The 21538-nt window shown below is 46.3% G+C and overlaps 1 protein-coding gene across 1 annotated transcript in view; it reads left to right on the forward strand.

The window, feature by feature from the left end:
• NR5A1 (nuclear receptor subfamily 5 group A member 1) overlaps positions 1 to 21538 on the forward strand; it is a 32734-nt gene that overhangs the window by 4889 nt on the left and 6307 nt on the right. The window contains exons 3-5 of the mRNA XM_060251481.1: positions 1861 to 2504; positions 19174 to 19293; positions 20089 to 20236. Of these exons, the coding sequence (XP_060107464.1) occupies positions 1861 to 2504; positions 19174 to 19293; positions 20089 to 20236 (912 nt within the window). The remainder of the gene's footprint in view (positions 1 to 1860; positions 2505 to 19173; positions 19294 to 20088; positions 20237 to 21538) is intronic.

Below are 21538 nucleotides of genomic sequence, written 5' to 3' on the forward strand. Positions count from 1 at the left end.
AAGTCAGGGGAAATTCCAGTCAACCGTCTTATTTTCCAAATCTTGTTTCTGATCCTGACCTTGAAAGAGCAGTTATTAAAAGTACTTTCCCCTTTGCGATCACGATCGGCTTCTCCCAGCGCTAGATCAGCCAGACGGCTGAAGAATTTCGCTACGTTGCGCTGGACTCCCAGGCAAGGGGTCGGGGAGGGAAGAGCGGCAGGAGGCAGGCAGCGGGGCCATTTGATTACTGGGGAGGGCAGAGGGGGAATGACACCCCCCCTCCCGCTTTGGCTGCTCTTCTTGCGCTGAAAATGCTTCCCCTGGCGCGGAGAATTTCCCGGGCGGACAAGCGACTCTTCCGCAGCAGTGCTTCATCGGCAAGGGACTGTAGTATCGAACCAGGCAGTCTCCCAGCCCCAGTCCAGTGTGCGAGCGAAGACTCCCGCCTGGGCTTTCCAGAGGGAGCCACTGCTCGCCTGAGAAGGGGGCAAAGCAGAATGCGCCGTCGGTGCGCAACGGAGATGTCCGCCAGCCCCTGCTTGGACGCTCAGTCTCCGTGGGAGGGCGACTGCAAAAGCGGCGTCTTTGCGTGAGTGGGGGAAGGATTCCCGGGGCCTACTCACAACAGCCCTGTGAGATAGCCTGAATGGCCGCCGCATTCCTCGGGCGCAAAATGAGCCTCCAATGGCGAAGTCCAGACCACCAAGGGGGCCTCCGACTAAAGCCGGATTGGAACCCAAGCCATCCCCGCCCCTCCTCAAGTCTATCCTTTTGATCATAGGGGCTGGACAAGTTTTAGGGGGGAAGCTCGGTATGCCGAAGCAGGTGGGTGGGTGGGTCTTGGGAGCTGGTGTGAAATGGCGGGCTAAGGGCTGGGGGCTCTGGCCCATTTTCGTTTTCCTGCGGCTCAGCAGGCTGGGGAAGGAGTAGGCCAAGGCTCCTGGGGCTCTAGAGCGCTGGAACTGCGGAAGCCCGCGTGCAGAAGAGCCTCTCAAAGAGGGCCCACTAAGGCCTTTGCTGCCGTGGGGTTTGGCTTGCTGCGGCGAACTGCAGCTAGGATCCGAAGGCCACAGCCGCCATGGCCCAAGAGGGCCTTCTGCAGGAAACTCGCTTCGGAAGAATGTGGGAGGCGAAGCCGCGTCCCTTTTGCAGCGACTGGGCCTTTGCCGCGACGGGGGAGTCTAGCGTGGCGGCTGGAAGCGTTTCTCGAGCCCTCCCTTCGCCCTCTCAGGGGCCTGCACAGGCCTTGGCTTGGAACTAGCGGGGAGAGAGGCCCGGCCGGGGGCGGCTGCAGTCTTTCCCCTGAAGAGCCTGAACGCACAACCCTCCCAGGCTCTCTGGCGGGGGTAGAACCTCCAGCTGTCCCGAGTCCCAATCGCGCTGCAGAGAAGCACCTGCTTCCCGGCGGCGCCCTGACACATTCTTGGGCTTCTGGAAGAAACAAGGCGGGATTTTGCCAAGGTGGCTGCATGGCTGGGACCCACAAGGCCGCGGGCTGCTCCCCACCCACCTCCGCCGTCTGCAAGTTTCCGGCCTCCCTTTACCCCTCACTTGATCCCCCCACTCCCCAACTCCATGTCTAGTGGGTCCAGAAATCCTTCCCGGTTGCTAGGCAACTGCCAGAAGGGCCCCTAACCAGCCAGTTGCCTAACAACCACAAGGCGCGTCCTTCTTCCACCGTCCCAGGGACCTGTCCAAACTAACCCACCAGTTGCAGGTGTGTGGAGAGACAATAACCAGGGGATATGGGGACAGAGTACACTATATAGTAGTACATGTGCCTGTGAGGTGTGGTGTGTGAATTCAACTAATGCAAAATGCCACCCTGTGTCCTTCTAGAGCCCTGCTCTGATGCCTCTGTCTTCTCCCCGCCTGTAGCCGTGCGTGCTGACCGCATGCGAGGGGGACGGAACAAGTTTGGGCCCATGTACAAGCGAGACCGTGCCTTAAAGCAGCAGAAGAAAGCGCTGATCCGGGCCAACGGCTTCAAGCTAGAGACCACTCCGCAGATTGTGTCCCCCGTGCAGGCGGACTATGGCCTGCCTACCTCCCTGCATGGTGTGGCCCACCCAGCCTCCAAGGGCCTGCAGCCCACTGCCATGACGCCTGTCGACTATGAGCGGAGCCCCTATGGGACCCCGGCCATGGGCATGCCAGTGCCAGGCCACGGGCCACTCTCCGGCTACCACTATCCATCCTTCCCCAGCCGGGCCATCAAGTCCGAGTACCCTGACCATTACGCACACCCTCATGAGGCCGCTCCGGCCTACGCCTACCCAGAGGCCTATCCCAACAGCTCACCGGCTGCACCCGATGTCCCGGACGTGATCCTGAAACTGCTCCAGCTGGAGCCTGATGAGGAGCAGGTCAAAGGGCGCATCCTGGCCTGCCTGCAGCAGGAGCAGTCCAAGAGCCGCCATGACAAGCTCAGCCCCTTCGCCTTGATGTGTAAGATGGCCGACCAGACCCTCTTTGCCATTGTGGAGTGGGCCCGCAGCTGCCTCTTCTTCAAGGAGCTGGAGGTAAGGAGGGGGAAGGCAGCAAGTGGAGCCTGGGGGCTTCTGGGCACATGCAGAGGGCCATTAAGAGCCCAGATATTCCACCTTCCCTTGTCATAAATGAAGCAGGCAGCATGTCTGTATTAGGATTTGAAGATGTGCATGGTCCATGTTATTATTATTCTTTTTAAAGATTTTATTTACTTAGATTTGGTGCATGTTATGTTTTGCTTCATTTATTTCTTTGCTCCCTTTCTTGGTCCCATGCCTGATAGGGAAGTGGTGTGCAAAATGAATGCAACATACACATGCATGCTTTTCCTGCCTGGCTGTGTGAGGTTTGACGGAGAAACAAGTCCCTCAGGCAGCCTGATAGATTTAAAGCTTCTCCCCAGCGGGGCCCAGGTGTTGCTGCCGCCAGCGGTGCTGGAAGCCGGAATTGAAAGCACAAGAGTTACGGCACTGACTCGTGGCCATCAAAACTGATTGCCTTGTTGCCTGCCTGCGTCATCAGCTTGTAGGATGAATAAGGCCCTCACACTTCTCTTATGCACCATTCCCCTCCTACGCATAGTTTCTCAGAAGAGGAAGCCCCCACTTCCTTGGATTTTGGTGCTTAGGGTGTGCCAGAGCAAAATCGTAATGAATGACATTATTAAAACACTTGTCCAAAGATGAGATTGGAGTGGTAGTGGTTAGCATTGTATGAGATCAGACAGGGAAGTCGAGGTCTGTTGGGAAGTGGGGGGAATATCTTTCCATCTGATTTGAATATTTAGATGAGCATAAAGAGGGGCACCACTTGGCCTTTGGGCAGCATTAAGCATCACTGACCTGAGTGGTACTTCTGGAATTTACTCCATCCACCACTGGAATGGAGAGTGAACTGGACACTGATCTGTTCTGGTTTGAGACTGGAATACTGGACTGGATGGGCATTCAGTCTCATTTAGCAGGGTTCTCACTAAGAACACAACCCACATAATATTTTTAATTAGGACCAACCAAATGACCCATAACAGTGCAAGCTTTTGAGTTCACCAAAACTTATAGTCAAGCAGTAACATTAATTAAAAAGAATTTGGGAAAGGGACATAGTATTCAGCCCTGTTAAAGCTTGCATTGTTTGTGGGATGCAGAACAGATTCAATTGGAGTTGGTTTCAAGTCACTCCAAGCCAATAAAACAACTAAACTCCTCAGCTAAGTAAATCCAGAAAATGTGTGATATCTCAAAATCCATTTTTAGAAGACAGACTACAAATCACTTGGCAGTCAGTGTATTAACCCACAGCCTGTGTGCTGAACAAGAGCATTGGTTGATTCCAGTCCTTCCTTTGCCACCTCCTCACTCTTCTAACCTTGAGTGTGGTGTTCTGTCTTGCTGGCACTTCAGGTGCGAATTCAACTTGAGCACATGGGGCTTACCTAAGGTTACTCACTGAGCAGTATAAAGCTAAAGCTCAAGCCAAATTATTCGTTGCCTCTTCAGGAAACTTTGGGGCTGGGTTTCCCAATATCCTGTGTAGCTAGTAGCAGACTTCTGGTTTTCTAGCAGAACAGCACAGTTCTCTTTTGGGGCCATTCTGCTTCCATCCAGCCATTCTTACACTGTAAAAGACAACAACTTGGCTGCACGTTAAATGAATTAAATGAACTCTCTGCAGTGTGGCTTTTATAGCATCCCGTTAAAACTGCTAGCAGAGTATAAAACTGCCACCCCAGCAATTGATGGGTGTAACTCATTCGAGGCACAGCTGAGAGTGTGCCTCTGAAACATGGGCAGAAGTGTTACTTGCATCTGCCATTTCCTCTTACAAACTGCAGCATGGTGCCAGATGTGGGCTGTACCTTCCTTCAGAGTTGGCTGCATGGTGTATCTCCAGCTCTTCATTCAGCTGGATTATATGCTGGAGGTACATCAATTCTCCCATCCTAGCAACCCATGGCATGTCATATCTAGGCTGACAACACTCTTTTGGTGTTCTCCGTGCAGCATGAGTGAAAGCCATAGTTCAGAGCAGTTGTCAGGGTTTAGGTGCAGTAACTGCTTGTAATTTAAAATTCAGCTCTTGAACATGTGAATTTGCAACCTACAGTACACATCCAATAAAACTGCAATTAAAATACACATAACTGAAATCCATAGATAGCCACAGAATAAAAAAATAAATACCCAGTACAGAAACCCAGACCAAAAACAGCTGCATAAGGCAAGCTCAGTAATATACCTCTTCCTTAGCCTCCTAAATCTGAATCCAAATGGTCAAAGACCAGAAATTGATCTGTCAGACAAATGAAACATATTGATCAGACATGAAATCTCAAAATCCTGTTGGAATAATGCCACTTCATGTAATTTACTAAATCTTGTTGGAGAGGGCACTCTATGCACTTCCTCTGGCAAAGCATATTCCACAAACAGGAGTAATGACAGAGAAGGGCGTGGCCCTAAGAGAAGACAGATAGCCCTCCTGAAAAGAGGGAAAGGCTAACAGATGACACTGTGCCAATCTGAACTGGTGTGTGGGCTCATATCAGGAGAGACAGTCCTTCAAGTTTTACAGCTTTTGTGTAATAGCTCTCGTTAAAGATGATAGTCCCTCTCTGACAGCAGCGTGTGCCTTTTCCAGACTCTGGAGATTTTATTTTACTGGGATACACGCTGGTAATCCTGCTCTTTTTTCTTTTTTTTTTGAAAGAGAATTGGTTCTTAACAATTTTGTGGGGAAATGCTTGGTTTTCCAGAAAAGACAAAGATCAATTGGGAAATTTATATTTGCTTCTCCTTAATTGTTGGTAAGAGTGCTTTGAAGAATGATACATCCAAATTTGGGAGGACATGTGCACCCTCCTTCAGAGTTAAAAAATCTTGCAGTGCCAGACTTTTCCTACTCAGGGTGATGTTTATGCTTTCTAGTTTTGTCTGGAAGATTGCAGGCTGTCATAGGGGAAAATAATGGAAAGACAGATGAGGCTTTTCTTTAGTATCAGTGAATGAGAACGGTGAGCCTCTCTGGTGCAAGGAACGGAACTTTGGGGTTCAGATAGTGACATCCCAGCCATAGGCTGAACTGCTGTAAGAATTCGGAAAACTCGCATTTTTTTCTTAACTGCTCATAATGAACATGTGCATTAGAAAGTTGATGGTGCAGTGTGGAGGAGAGGGCAGAGTCAGCCATAATGTGAGGAGAAGGATGTTCTGTGGAAAAGAGGTGACAGGAAGATATGGAACTGAGGCAAGAAAATAGAAAGTGATGTGGGAGGGACAGGGACTTATGGGGCCAAAGGAGTTACAGAACTACGGACATTTGGATATACTTTAGAGTGGAGAGCTAGAATGGCATGCAAGGCAGTATGGAGTTGAAGAACTGTTGCACGTATTGATTCGAATGGACCTAGAATCTGGTGATCTTAGTCTTGGTGCACTTTTCCTGATGACCCTACCTGATTGTTGTTTGCTCCAGGGACTGTAGCAGCCTGGCCCTATCCCTAAATTCAGCAGTGGCACCAAACTTCCAGGGGGATGTTGACAAGTCCCCTGTGCTTCCCACTCATAACCGTTGGTGCTCTGTTGTGAAGGACAAGGGGAGAAGAGAGAGCTGAACCGCCAGGGGTCTAATTGGCCTCTTGACATTGGTTCCCATGTAATATTCTGCCCCCTCAAGCCCTAGGACAGCCAGATTGGAAACAAATTTAACTTCCCAGATATATCGTTTCATTTAAGAGCTAGTAATTCTGTCAGTCCCAGGTTGACAAACGAGAGCCTGCCTGCCAATCTGCCGGCAAGAATGATGCGCTGGTGTACCTCTCATGTCACCCGCTGGAGAGTTACAGGCTCCGCTGGCCTTCGGAGGCAAGACTAATAATGCAGCCTGGCCAAAGGGGGATTTGGGGGGCTGCTTGTTTATGGAGGGAGGTGTGTGGTGAGGGCAGGCGAGCTGAGGGGGAAGAGGTCAAAGCTGACACCCATAAATACCAACTCTAAGTGAGTAGAGATGAGATGTGTCAAGGCTTGAGAGAAGATTTGCAGGGGAGAAAAGTCCAGGCAGGGAGGTGAAATCAGACTGTTTTCCAGCCGGCCCTGCTTTAAGCTATGTTAATATTAACATTATATAGATATAATATACATATATAGTTAATTACATAAAAACAGATGCTACGGCAAACACAGAACAAAGTTTGAGGCCAGTGGCACCTTTAAGATCAACAAAGTTTTGTTCGAGGTATAAGCACGCACACTTCTTCAGATACAGTGAAGTGGGAATTAGCAGTCCATACATATAGGTAGACAGTATGGAGTAAATTAGCATACAGTTTAATGAAGAGACCAAACAGTAATGATAAGATTTGCTTATATGGTTACCATTTATTTGGGTTTAATTTCAGGGAAAATATTGCGAAGGAAAAATATGTCAAAATTGGAGATTGATGGGCAGGCAGATGTATCCTTAACTGTGGAATGCTGAGTGTAATTAACTGAATCCTGCCATTATGCTCCATCCATCTCCTCTCAAGCATGGAGGTGACCTTACAGCATCTTCTTTGAAGTGGGATGATTGGCTGCGCAGAGTTATCTCCCCTGTCCCCAGACCAGAGAAATACATTCCAATCTACCATTCCAAATTACATTACATTCTTAAATTTTATTTTAAAAATAATAAAAAAATTACATTACATTCTGCTATTTGTTGTGTTACATTACAGTCTGCTATTCTAATCTATTATTCCAAATAAGAAATAAAATAAAGAGAGCGTATGTCCTTTCTGGAGGATTGGTGGGAATACAGATGTAAGGGCTGACTGAGGTTAGCATATATAGTGAGATAAGAAACCAATATTCCTGTTAAATCCTGGGGATTCTATTGAAACACAGTACAAGTTGATTGTGAGAATGGATGGTGGAGAGGATAAACGGATTGTTTGGGTCACTCCATTCTGAACCCTTTCCCCTCTCCAAAAAAAAAAATGAACTCGTAATACCTCAGTTCCTTTATATGTTAATATGAAAACACTGTTGTTAGTTGAATTGCAAGTTTCTGCACTCTCAAAGGAACAGCAGATTAAGACAAACATTCAGTCAAACTGCCTTTTGAACCATGAGAAAAGACGAGATATAAATGATTTAGTTCAGAAAAAAATTAAGTAGCTTTAAAAAAGAGATTAGTGCTGAATCACAAGCCCAGCCCAAACAAAACCATCTTGCTGCTGTCTGCTGGATATTTGCTACCATGATGGAAAAAGATCTTTTTGCAGGGACCCTTGGCCCCCTGTGCAAGCACCAAGAACATGCTTGGTCTGTACAGAATTTCAGAATTCAAAACACCAGCCCAGGCATATCTGGAGAAACTAAGGAAGTGGCCACAAGGGTGTTTTGTGGGGATGATTGGTGCTCTCAGTAAGTGTTCATGGAGGATGTAAAGAAGGAGGGAAAGCATGTGAGTGGAAAAGACACATGGTTAGCGAAGGTATGCTGAAATAACTAGAAGTCAGCAGGAATAGAGATTGCAGTAGCCCCTCAATCAAGAGGAGACCAGGGGTGGGCAGCTACTCTGGCATCAAACTCAGAGGCCAGCCTTCTCAATCTGTGCTGACTGTAACAGGCACCATGATTGTAATGCTTGTGTTTGCGGGGACAGTTGTCATTGCCGTGTTCCTGTCACTGCTCTGTTTCTCTTTAAAATGGGTTCAGCAGACTATTATGCTGAGGTTTATTTACTTATTTTATTTATACCGCACCTTTCATACTGACACTTAAAGAGGACTGCAGAATATAAAAACAGTTCAGTCAGACAGCATAAGACATCCAGTAAACACTGCAACAGAATTAGAAAACATGGCAAATGGAAAACCATCTAAGGCATGATTTACCATTAATAATACAGAAAGAGGATTACAAAAGTAGAAGATGCTGATGGCTGGTACAGAACTGATGCCAGAAAGATATCATTGCAATAACAGCCAGAAGTTCTAAGACCTGGAAAGTTGGAACCTTGCTGTAGGGCTTGCTCAGAAGCCAAGGCAAATGGCATCACTTTACCTAGCAGGCACTGCTAGTCTGATGCCCATTTCTTGGCTTGGGCAGCTGTCTCCTGAAATTGCAGTGACTGGTTCCTTTTCCCTGCAGTTCCTGATGTTGTTGACCATCATCCTGTCGGCAGCCAGATTCTGATTTGGGTCATCATGACCCCAATTTCTGATTTGGTGCCAGAGTATTTTTGGCTGCTGCTGTCACCACATGGGGAAATGGCTTCTAGCCTGATGTTGCTGTTTTGTAACCAACCAGGTTGCCTCTTTCTCAGGAAACTGAAGCTTGCTAGGAGGAGCAAAGAGCATCCTGGGAGGAGTTTTCATTTTCTGACAAAGTTCAGTTTCCAGGCTATTGTGAGGGCCATGCTCTGAATTAGGAATGGTTCCTTTTGCACACCAGTAGCTGTGCTCAGCTGTTTTGTGAGTGCTCTTCAAAACAGGCAATCCTGGTCTGTCTTTTCTGTTGCTTTCCTGGCTTTGTTAAAATTTTAAGCTCAGCCCAGAGATAATTGTGCAACAGTACAAGAAGAGGTGGAGGTCTTTACCTTGGACATTCCCACAAGTTTGGCGCTAATTCTTTGACTGGAAGAGCTCCTAGTATTTGTGGGCAATGATTGGGCTAATTCTGCAAAGCCTAGCCATATAGATTCCCCACCCCACATATACACCTGTGTTTCAAGGATGGTTTAGGAGAAGAGTTCTCTTTGCTTTATAAGGATACCTGGTGAATGAGAATTTTTTTTTGTTTGTTAGGGTCAACACAGAGTCAGCACAGGGCTCCAAACACAAGATGAGCTGGGTGTGGTTTAACTGAGAGACAGACTGTTGTAGTGTTTAGAGAGTTGGGCTAGGATGGGGGTGACCAAACTGTAGCTCAGGAGCCACAAGTGGCTCTTTTACACATATTGTGCAGCTCTTGAAGGCCCCCCATCAGCTTTGTCTCTTTAAATAGCTTTGCCAAGCCAGCCAGCAGGTTGGAGAATGCATTTAAAGTTGGCTTTTTTACCCTCTTCCTCCTCTCACCTTCCTTCCTTCCTTCCTTCCTTCCTTCCTTCCTTCCTTCCTTCCTTCCTTCCTTCCTTCCTTCCTTCCTTCCTTCCTTCCTTCCTTCCTTCCTTCCTTCCTTCCTTCCTTCCTTCCTTCCTTCCTTCCTTCCTTCCTGTTGTGCAGCTCTCAAACAACTGACATCCATGTCATGCAGCTCTCAAATAGCTGGTGCTTATTCTGTATGGCCCTTACGTTAACCAAGTTTGGCCACTCTTGGACTAGGGATCTGAAGACAAGAGATCTGAATCCTCACTGTGCCATGGAAGTATACAGGATGACCTTGGGCCAGCTGTGCACTCTCAGCCCAGCCTACCTCACAGTGTTGTTGTGAAGATAAAGCAGGAGAGGGGAGAATGATGTTGTACACCTCTTCAGCTTCCCACTGGAGAGAAGGATAGGGTGAAAATAAGTTTTAAAATGTTACAGATATCACTTATATGACTGACAGAGAAAGGGCTGCCAGGCCAGGGTTGCCACTTTTAGCCAAGTTTCCTCCCTGTGCCTCTGTGCTTTCTCTTTCCAGATGGAGGAGTAAAATCTCAGGATAAGGAGCCAAACTCAAGTAGAAATCTTAACTTCTGCCTCCCCTCAGAACATTTGCTGCTCATGTTCTTCTGACTCCTCCTCAGAGGCACCAGGCATACTGATTCAGGCTTAATGGGTTCTGTTAGGCTTGGCCTTTATCCCGCTGGCTCTGCCAGGCACCACTTCTTAGTGGGCTTTTCCCACTATTCTTGGGGTCAGAGACTTAGCAGATCTGGCAACACTAAACAGAGAAAGGACAACTGCTTATAAGTATAGTATATACATTGGGCCATCTACCACAAGTTGTGGAGACAGTCACTGGGTTTGTGGGGTTTTAAAGGATTTCCACAAATGCATAGGGAAACAGGTATGTCCCGGATAGCTGGAATAACTCACAGTGCAGAGACTGGTCCAAATTGCAGGGGGTGGGGCTCAATAGAGGTGGATTGTTGCCTTCATACCCTACGGGGGGATTTCCCAGCAGTCTTTGTCTGGCCATAGGATGCTGTACTAGATAAGACATTTGCTCTTATTTATCTTAAAGTGTGAGTATAAAGTTCAGTGGTTTAGAGGCTATCAGGTGAATTTCAGTTGTATTGGGAGCAAAGCTACTTAAAATAGGAATTTTTTTTTACTTCAGGTAGCAGAAGCCTTTATCTTTAACCATGCATGTTGCAATACAGCCAATGCACCCAAAGACCCAGGGAGCTGCAAGTCCATGTGATGATAAGCTGACAGCTAGGCAATAGGCAATTAAACCATTGCTGTTTTCTTGATGGTCTGGGGGGGAGGGTGGAGCCCATCACTTTGGCATCCAGAGGGGCAGGGCTGTTATTAACACCTTCAAATTGTGAGTGATTTTGATTGTTCTCTCTTGGTCCTGATCTCTCCCTTCTCAATTGTCGAGGTGACACCTCCAGTCTTCACCAAATAATTGTGTCCCCTCCCTCCAATTGTTGCATTTGTAGTCTCTTAAAGGGCTTGGTGGATGAATTCATCTTGATTTTATAGTGCAGTGCGCACACACACAACCATACGGTGCCAACAGCAATCTGACATGCAGTTACTTGAAGGTAAGGTCTTTCCTAGCTTGGTGATGGGAAAGGCAGTTTCTGCCTATTAAGTAGCTATTATAGGCACAAGAACCTATTTCCTTGCTCAGAGTTCTACTTTCTTGTTGCACCAGTTGAGTGATGCAGGACTGATTCAAATGAGGAGCTGCTGAGTCTTTGGGGCAAAGCTATAGGGAAGGCTCAGTTGCCAGCATGCTGACCCAAGCAGGGGATTCCACCACACACCCTTTCCTTCTAACTTCACATCCAGGCTGCACAGTCATGCCTAAGAGTGTGCAAAATGCCGCTTTGTGGAGGCAGGTTCCTTAATTGCCCAGTCAAAGACAGCCTGCAATTGTTCCACAAAGTAAACCTGATAACTACAATACCCCTTAGTTGTGCACCACAGTTATTCTCAAGGTTTGTACATCTTGTGCTGTTGCTCTTGAGCCATTGTGGGTGTTGGGGAGAGAACCTCCTCCTGCACCAGCTTTGAACTCCAGCACCAGCCAGTGCTTACAGTCAATGACCCTGTTATCCAGGCCTCAAACCAATTTGCACCTCTAAATAGTGACTCTGGGCCGCTGGTCATTTGTTAGAGATGGCTTGTGCAGAAGCAGCTTCTGCCCTTCCTTCTGGGGCTTTGTGTTTCTGAGGTCATTGGTCATTTTTTCCCCCTTAATGTAAAACTCAGGACCTTTCATTTTCCTTTAAGATATATGCTGAGAAAAGAGCAATTATGTTAGCTCTGCTTATGGCTACCTATACAGCCTGTTCTGTGGATTATCATCTGTTAAGGCTCCTTGTGGGGTCTGACAAGAGGACTACAAAAACAGTGGCAAAATTCAGTTCATGGGCACTAAAACATCGTGGCCAAGTCTTGAAACTATCTTGTCTGAGTGGGTTTAGAGGACTGATCTAATTTTGATAGTGGGCTTATTAATATTTTACTTAATTTCCACAATGTATTAATTCCATCCTTTTATGATATAAAATTCTGAATCTGAAATATGTACATCTACTTATTCTATTTTACCGAATGCCTATATTAGGGCTAGCCTGAATAAGTCATTATGCTTTATGTACTATTTTACTGAGAATAAAACGGAATAAATGGGGGGGGGCACTCAGCAATGCCAGAAAAATGTTCCCCATAATTGCCAAGGAGTGAGTTCAATCCCAGCAGAAGCTGGGTTCAGGTAGCCGGCTCAAGGTTGACTCAGCAGTCCATCCTTCCAAGGTCAGTAAAATGAGTACCCAACTTGCTGGGGGGAAAGTGTAGATGACTGGGGAAGACAATGGCAAACCACCCCATAAAAAGTCTGCCATGAAAATGTCATGATGCAATGTCACCCCAGAGTCGGAAACGACTGGTGCTTGCACAGGGGACTACCTTTACCTTTTTAATAGCGTCTAGTATTGCCATACTAGCTGTGTAGTATTCATCTCTTCCTGTTATCAGGGTTGAGAATAGAATTCAGGAAAGAAAGTGCTCTTGAAAGGCAGCCTGGTTTACACCTCTGTGAGACAGCGAGGGTGCCTTTCTGGACTTTCCTGGATCTGCTACCATAGGTAGCCTACCAAGGAGCACATAATCCCCTGGGCTTGATCTCTAAGCAGTCCCCTCTCCCATCTAGCTGCCTGTTCTTCCTGCAGCCATTTTCCAGGTCAAGAGAGCATTTGACAGATCAGCTCCATTGAGGAGCTCTGCTTTTTTTTTATGCCGTTATAGTGGTCCCTTTTCTTTTCACCATCAAGAATCAAGGCTCAGTGCCCAAAATTATAGATTTAGGTGGTCTAATTGTTTTGAGTCCAGTGACACCTTTAAGACCAATAAAGTTTAATTCTTGGTATAAGCTTTCATGTGCATGCAGACTTCTTCAGATACATTGAAACAGATTTTGCCAACCATTAAACATACATGGAGAGAAGGCGAGGATTAGTCATTAGGAAGGGCTAATTGGAGTATAGATGCATAAGTAACTGAGCAATAACTATAGTGAAGTTTGAATTTAAAAAGGTAAAAGTAGTCTCCTGCAAGCACTGAGTTATTACCGACCCATGGGGTGATGTCACATCATGACGTTTTCTTGGCAGACTTTTTGCAGGTGGTTTGCCATTGCCTTCTTCATTTGGTAAAGCCCGTGGATAGCAGCAAATCAGCATACAGATCATTAAAGAGTTAACAAACAGGTGTGAGAACTGAGTGACTTAGCATGTGTAGTGAGATAAAACCCCGATGTCTCTTTTAAGCCCTTGGTGTTCCATTGTCATGAGTGTTGTAATAATTTGTAATTCGGCAATCTCTCATTCTAGTCTGTTTTTGAAATTCATTGTGATAAAAAGCTATTAAAATTATGCCTATAATTATGACACATCTTTCGATAAACATATTTTGAGAAGTGCAAACTGTAATTTGGAATCTTTTGGAACAAAACTTTAGCAAGGGGGGGTCCCTAAGGCACTTTGTAGCAACTTCGAACAGGTGATCCTGAGGCTGCAGTGACCCTTTGATATACCTGTCCTTTGGTGGTGTTTGCACCATGTAATTCCACTGGAACACGTTTGCAGCCTTCTGGTTAGAGGAGATAGGGCTTTGTTTACGTTGGTTGGTTAGGAGAGGGAAAGGAGGAGAGCAGTGTGGACGCTAGCAAAATGAACAGGCTGCACTAAAACATCGTTGAACCCCAGGGCTTAACAGAGATATTGGGCATTATCATACTTTGGAAGGTAAATCCTTTAGTGGAGGGGCGGGTTCATAGTGTCACATTTTCAGCTTATAGTGAGCATAGGGCTCATTCTGAAACTGAGATGCAAATAGCACAAGATGGCGGCTATGCACTCATCCTATGCAGACTCAACAACGTTCTTAAAATTCAATTGAACTATGACTTCACTGGGCTATCTGAGATAAGCAGTATCCTTGACTTAGTTTCCAGGTTATAAAAAATAAAATAAAAAAACTGGAAGGCCAACCTTATCAGGAGACCCCTAATGTTCTCTGAGGTTGAAATAGGTGCCCTGAGAGTCTTGCTGGTTGTAAGCGCTTCTGGGAATGCTAATAGATTGCTTTTGGGCAGGGCCTGGAAGGACGGAGACCCCACAGGGAACAAGAGAGAAGGTACTCAGATGAGTATTGTTTCTCTCCTCTGACACTTGGCCTCAGCTGATAACAGGGTGGGGGGCTTGCTTGGCCTTAGTTCACAGCAGCAACAGCCTCCCTGCATTGTTATCCAAACTGATGTAACAAACTCCTTGCGATTTAGAAATGCCACCGGAGCAGGAGGGGCCTTAGCTTGAGGAGGCTCCCAGGATTGTACATGGGCAGTGGCAACAAATCCAGGGCTTTGAGTTCCTAAAAGCCCTCTTTCCTTGGCAGAGTTCTCTGTTTGCTTGCTGTGGTTGCGCTCTCAAAACCTTTTGCTTCCAATCCATAAGTGCTGCTTTATTGCTACCCTTTGCTAGGGAATCATGGCATTCTCTAGTTCCTCAACACCACATCTGTCTTCTTTCTATTAGAAGTGGCTCACACAATGGCACTGGAGGCCCAGACTCTATGAAGGCGGTGTGTGTATGTATGCGTATATTACCCATAATAGGCTCAGCTCCCTTGTTGTTCTGTCAAGGTGTCTTGTTTTTGCTCCCTTAGAACAGGGGTGCTGAACTAATTTGTTAGGGGGGCCGGATCTGACACAAATGGGATTTTTGTGGGGCTGGGCCATGTGTGTCATAAAATGTAATATGAGGTAGTGGAGATACAAACTTTAAAAAGGACACAGACAAATACAATTAAAGATATTATATTTTAACTTAAAATACAAACATGCTTAAAACTGTTGCAATATTTTGTTTAAATTGGAAAGGTAGGGAAGTAGTGGGGTTTGGCAATGCAATTTTAAAATGCCTGCTTCGGCGGGGAGGGTGGGATATAAATCAAATCAAATAAATAAAATAAAAATAAAACATCAAGAAAAAGCACAAAGATCACAGAAGAAACAAAAAATATAAAATGCTCTGAGCCTGGGAAAAACATTGAAATGGCATAGCAAGCTCCCCCCCCCCCGGGTCTACTTAGATTGGCAGTAGCTCTCCAATGTAATATCCCCCTTTGACTGTGGATTCCCAAGTTAGAGTACTCACTAAGCATCATTTCTCAGGTCTATTGAGCAGAGACAAGCTGGCTCAAAGCAATCAACCTCTTTTTTTTTTTTTGCAAGGACACAACTCCAGGAAGCATGAGCTTCAGCTGGCTATAGGAGCACTGAAAAGTGAAACTGATCTCCATTCCATTGAAACAGATTCTGTATAGACAAAATTGCAAGCAAAATGTGAAACTGATTCTCTGTTAAGGTCTCTGGGCCCTATCTATCTGAGCACCTTAATGGAAAATCCACTCCACATTTTCTTTACAGCTTTGCTTCCTGCTGCATCCGGCAAAGACAAAACAGAAAGAGCAGGGAACTTTGGCAGCCTTGGAGCTTCAAAGGGTGAGGATAGGAGGGGGAAGAGGGGGAGAAAAGAGTCCCACTGGCCAGATTAAAGCCCTGGGCAGGCCAGTTGTGGCCCAAGGGCCAGACATTTGACATCCCTGCTGTAGAAAGTCATGACATACTGGGGTGCATGTTTGTCTGAGGACTGTCTTTGAAGCTAGATAGTGAATCCAAACTACCATGTGGCCATCTTTATACGTTGGCCCTATGTAAACACTTGTGCCAGCAGGTATTGTGACTCAGCCCGGGGGTGCTAATTTCTTAATTGACCAGCATGGTGAGTAAACACCAGGGCTAAACTTACACATTCCAACTCCAAAACCTATTTACTAGCAATTAAAGTGAAGAAGTTTCTCTGAACATGCGGAGAGGGCTTTCCACACACAGCACCTGGTGTGCAAGGGCCAGATGTTCTCAGTGGATGGAGAGGATGGTGCCAGAGGGGTTTAGAATCCAGTCAGGTGTGACTCTCCAGTATCTGTTGGCAGTCAGCAAGGGATGATAAGCCAGCAGATTGGAGGTGTTGTGGGAGTTTGGCTTGGCTGGATAGGTCACCATACCCAATGAGGTGGTTGGAATTTGCCAGCTTCACCTTTGCTTTAAAGCATATTCATGTTGGCTGCTGCATTTGGAAGCTTCACACCCTCAGATATGAAGAGGGAGGGGTGGGGACTTCTAACTGACCATATGCACCTGTGTGATCATTCCGAATTAGGGCAACCAGATGACTAAGGAATTTTCAGTTGACCAACTGATTACATTTACATGTTACCAAAACCGCTATGTAGGTGCCATTTGGAGATGTTGAGGGAAACATAAGATAATGTACAATTTTTTTTTTATTTAGCATTTTGTATATTTGTGCATCCATGTGTGTGTGTTTGCACCTGGAAGTCGTGTAAATCTCTGGTGACTGACCCCTACTGGGGGCCTGGAGGATATTCAGAGAGGTGGCTCCTGTCCTTTCAACTGGGTATTTCAGGGAAGTCTCCTATCCAAGTACTAACCACAGTCAACCCTGCTTAGCTTCTGAGATCTGACAAGATTGGGTTTGTCTGGGCTATCTGGGTCAGAGCAAGATAATGTACAATAGGGAAAAGTGGCTCCTCCATGTCAGAAAGAAAGGATTCCTTTCAACTTTTGCTTTTTAATTCTCAATGGCAGAAACACATAAAATAAGCCTTAATTTGTCCATCCTTCTGTGGGCTCTTTACTTGTTGCCCTGCCAGTCTTAAAATTAGCCTCCATTCATTGATTTAAAGCTATCACTGATTAAATGATCTGATTATAGGTGCTTATGGGGTGTCTTGGCTAGGCTTGGACTGGAGACACCCAATTCCCACTTGGGTGTGCCACTCACTTGGGCCAGTTGCTTTCTCTCAGCCCAGCCAACCACACAGGATAAGATCAAGGAAAAGAAAGCCATATATGCCATCTGCAGCTAACTTTCCAGCCCTGATTGCCCTTTTAGGATGAGTTTGTTGTGTTCTGATTTTGGCATCTTTGTTACAAAATAAATTCAATAGCTGACCCTCCCAGGCCATATCAGATCCCCCAAAGTTCCACCTCTTCCTCCCTGTTCCTCCTTCTCTCATCTACTGCCCTTACACATTGTGAACAATGCTCATGGTGGGTGTTGCCAAACTTACTTAATGTAAGAGCCACATGTAATAAATGTCAGATGTTTGAGAACCGCAAGACATGAACGCCAGATGTTTGAGAGCTGCAAGGAAGGAAGGCAAATAGATTGGCAGAGGGAGGGAGAGGTGGAAAGAAAGCAACGTTTAACTTTAAATGCATTCTCCAAGCTGCCAGCTGGCTTAGCTTGGAGAAGTAATTTAAAAAGAGAAATGTCTTCTCCACCTGGCCAATGGGGGCTTCATATTTCACACACAATATGTGTGAAAGAGCCACATGTGGCTCCCAGGCCCCACAGTATGGCCATTTCTGTCATACATGTTCCTGTAAGGAAACCAGCTGCCTGGACTAAGGGTTAGGTGATGGCCAGCAGACAAAGGGATATATTGGTCAGGCTCATGATCCATTTAATTATTTACTTATTTCATTGGGTGGGGATCCAGAATGACTTACATAGTTCTCCTCATCTCTATTTTATCTTCACAACCCGGCTGGGACCATGTGACTGGTCCAATGTCACTCAGCAAGCTTCCATGGCAGAGTTAGCATTCATACCTGGGTCTCCCAAATCCTTGTCTGACATTCTAACCCCTACACTGCACTGGCTATAATTTATAGACCATTTTTAATGTGTGCAAATGGGAGAGGTCATGCATGTTGCCTCCATTCTATAAGGTGCTTTGGGTTCTTGTTGGAGAGAGAAATGGAGAATAATTATTTAAATAAATCAGGCCCCATGCAGGTGTGGTTGGTGCTGGAGCCTTCCCGACACCTTCTCTTGGCCATTGGACTATGTCTGTAGCGCTGCAATAAGAAACAGGAGCAATGCCAACATCCCCTCCCTATCCCTCGATCTGCAGTTTTAATGCCAAGCAAGTGAGGGTTCTGCCTGGCACTAGGGGGGTTAAGGAAGGCTCTTTGCTCCACATTCCTGTGGGGCAGAAGAACAAACACTGTATTTTTGAGAGCAAAATGTATCCAGAGTAGCATCCCAGGAGACACTGGCCCCTTTGTGTAGCAAACAACGGGGTGTTCTCCCTCTTCTAGCTCTGCTGACCGGGGGATGCGCCTGGAGATATTTTGTTGAGTTTGGTGAGATTCTTGCCCTGGGGAGGTGACTGAGCACAGATAGGAGTGCAGCTGAAAAGAGCTGGCTTGCTCTGCGCTTCCTCTGTTGTGGCAAGGGAGGTGGCATTGTCTTGAAAGCAGGGCCTGGCAGCCACAGCCTCTGAAGCCCAACCCTCCTTTTCAGAGGCATGGGAGCCAAGACACCTTGCACACACACACTCAGCACTGTCGAAAAGGAGCCCCGTCTCCTGCATAATAAAGGATAATTGGGATCCAGATCCCAAGGATGGATTTTTGGGCTACCAATCTCCATTCTCTTCTTGTCATGCCCTACTGGCCATGTCCCTCCACCCTTCTTTTGAGGACTGTTCATGGCTGTTTCTAGCAAGAATGATGTCTGATCTCAAGGATCGACACCAAAGAGCTCAGATGCTTCTCCTCGGCCAGAGCTGCACTTCCAGTTTCACTGCAGTGCAGACCTACTCATAGCATGCTGCAGCCCCCACCCTCTCACAAAGACCCCCTCCCCCCAAAAAATTTCCTGGAGCAAATCACTTGCATATATAGGATGTTAGATGCTCCCCATCCACAACTCTCTCCCCATCAGAGAGCTTCCATGTTGCATTTTAAACCCTGTAGGGGTGGGGAGTAGTATGACCCCCCACAAAAAAAGTCTTGCTGCTTCTTTCTGGGTTGACACAGCAGAGGTCACAGCAGGGGCTGCAGAAATGGCTCCCATGGCAAGACTGGGACTGCAGGGTAAGGAAAGTTACTCTTCTCTGCTTTGCCAAGCAATTCCTCAGTTGCGGAGGATGCTTCTTAGCCCCTGCTTCTCTCTGACCAGGTGGGAGACCAGATGAAGCTGCTGCAGAACTGCTGGAGTGAGTTGCTGGTGTTTGACCACATCTTTCGGCAAGTGCAGTATGGGAAGGAGCATAGCATGCTGCTGGTGACAGGCCAGGAGGTACGTTTGTGTGCATATATGTCCAAAGGTCACTGTTTTCTTTTGGGTAGTGATACTCATACGTTAAGGATGAGGGACACCAAGTAGGCACATCTAATCCAATATTCTGTCTCAACAGCAAAGCCAGATGGCTCTGGTGGTGGTGGTATTTTTATTATTATTTGTTATGCTGCCTTTCACATTGGGACTCAAAGCGGATTATAAATATGATTTAAAAAATCAATTTCAGTCAATCATTTAGCAGAATAAGTGTGAGGGCGTTCTTTTCGGGGAGCAAGTATTGAGAGATGTGCTGCCTCTGAGCATATAATGAGTGATGGTTACTGATAATCCTGTCCTACATGGATTATCAGTCATAAGAATCTGATCCAGTAGCCACAAATTGTGCCAAACTTGATCTTTTGGATCAAGCACAGAGGGTTGCTAAAGCCAAACATTTTCCCTAAAGTAATTATCTTGCTTAGCATTGAATTATTTTGTTGATAGGGGGGAAATATTGCCCACTATTGAATTTAGAATGAATTTTAAAATGTCAGAGTTACATTTCAGCTTTTGGATCAAATGTTTGGATCTCTCCATTTCATTGAGATATTTCCCTATTAATAAGGAGTTGATATTCTTTAATATGTTTGTTTAAATAAATTAGTACACTTGTTTAGTCACATATTCTCCAAGCACTGTCTGTATGTTAGAGGGTCCTATTTATTGAAGTGGCTGATGCATCAATTGTCTGGGCGCTCTCCTGGTTCTCTCCTGAGATGGAACTTGAGCCCTGTCTGTCTCCTATGTTTCTAGGTGGACATGTCAACAGTCGCTACACAGGCAGGGTCTATCCTGAACAACCTGGTGCTGAGGGCACAGGAGCTGGCGCTCCACTTGCATTCCCTCCAAGTAGATAGGCAAGAGTTTGTCTGCTTGAAGTTCCTCATTCTCTTCAGTCTTGGTAAGTGGGGAAGGGAAGGAAAGGGAAGGAATGGGGGGCATTGTAGGAACATGTAAGGGGGGGCATAGGAGCCCAGGAGGAGTCAAAGACTTGAGTGCATGAGTCATCTGCACAACAGAGTGGTATCCCTGTTCTCTGGTTTGTGTGGGTGGGTGGCCCCTGCCTTTATGCAGAGGACTGTTTCCTTGTGCTCTTCCATCTCTGTGATTCTGAGAACAGGGTGCAAAAAAGATGCCTGCTACCATTATCTTCTCTCCCCTCCTGTGTTCTTCTGCACTGGTTGGCATGGGTGGCTGGTCTTTGGTTACCAGGCCCTTGCACCCTGATGAGTGTAGTCTGCATTGCAAAGCCTCTCTTCTTCCTGATTGACGCAGCAGAGACTACAGCAGGGTCTGCAGAAATGGCTCCCATGGCAAGATTCTCAAGGAAAGCCAATTGTGTTGATTCCCCTGCAAGTTTCCATGTAGGCCACTTTTGTGCTTCCATCTTGTGGATCTTATGCCCTCCCCAAATATTTCCTATACCTTGTTTTGTGCTCCAAGCACTGCATTTCCTGCATGTTGCAGTCTCCTCTTCCATAAAGGTTATATGTTTCAGTGCTTTACTGTTGCTTGTACAGATGCTATTTCCCTTGGAGTTTTTGGTTTGTGGAAAGGCTTGTCTTCTTGCAGCCTGAGAGCACCCACCAGACTGGCATAAAAGTTTTCGCATAGGCTATGTGAAATCTGAAACTGCCAACTGGGACACAGAATCAGCAGCCTGTGGCAGAGGATTCCTTGCCATCTGGCTGAAATAATCCTGGTTACGTCCTATCAAACTTCAAAAGATTTGTTTGTGTTGAGTGTTGCCAAAACCAGTTGATACAGCCTTTGCAAAATATAGGTGTTGACAATCTCTTGCTGCCGTGTTGGTGGGGGCAAAGGTAGACGCTATCTGGTTGGATTTGCGTCAGAGGAATTCAGGGCAGCCTCCAATGTGGCAGGCAGTTGCACATTACTCAAGATTAGCTCTGTGGCACAGTTCACACATTCACTTTTTGCCTAGACAAAATATCTGTGGTGAATTAGGCTAGGCTTGATTTGTGCCTCTTCTGCTCAAATGCTGATGTATGCCAATGCACAGACCTGCTTGGATGGATCTGGGTAGCTTGCAAAATGTTTCAGCTCCTGCTAGTGGCCAAGGAATCAGCCACCAATATGGCATAAACAGGAAGGTGCCATCATGAGCATTTCAAAATGGCAAAGATTGGAAGGCAGCCTTGCATGTTTCATCCCTTATTTGGACCTGTTAGATGGCCATACT

Source organism: Heteronotia binoei, chromosome 12 (assembly GCF_032191835.1).
Source record: "Heteronotia binoei isolate CCM8104 ecotype False Entrance Well chromosome 12, APGP_CSIRO_Hbin_v1, whole genome shotgun sequence".
Classification (NCBI taxonomy): domain Eukaryota; kingdom Metazoa; phylum Chordata; class Lepidosauria; order Squamata; family Gekkonidae; genus Heteronotia; species Heteronotia binoei.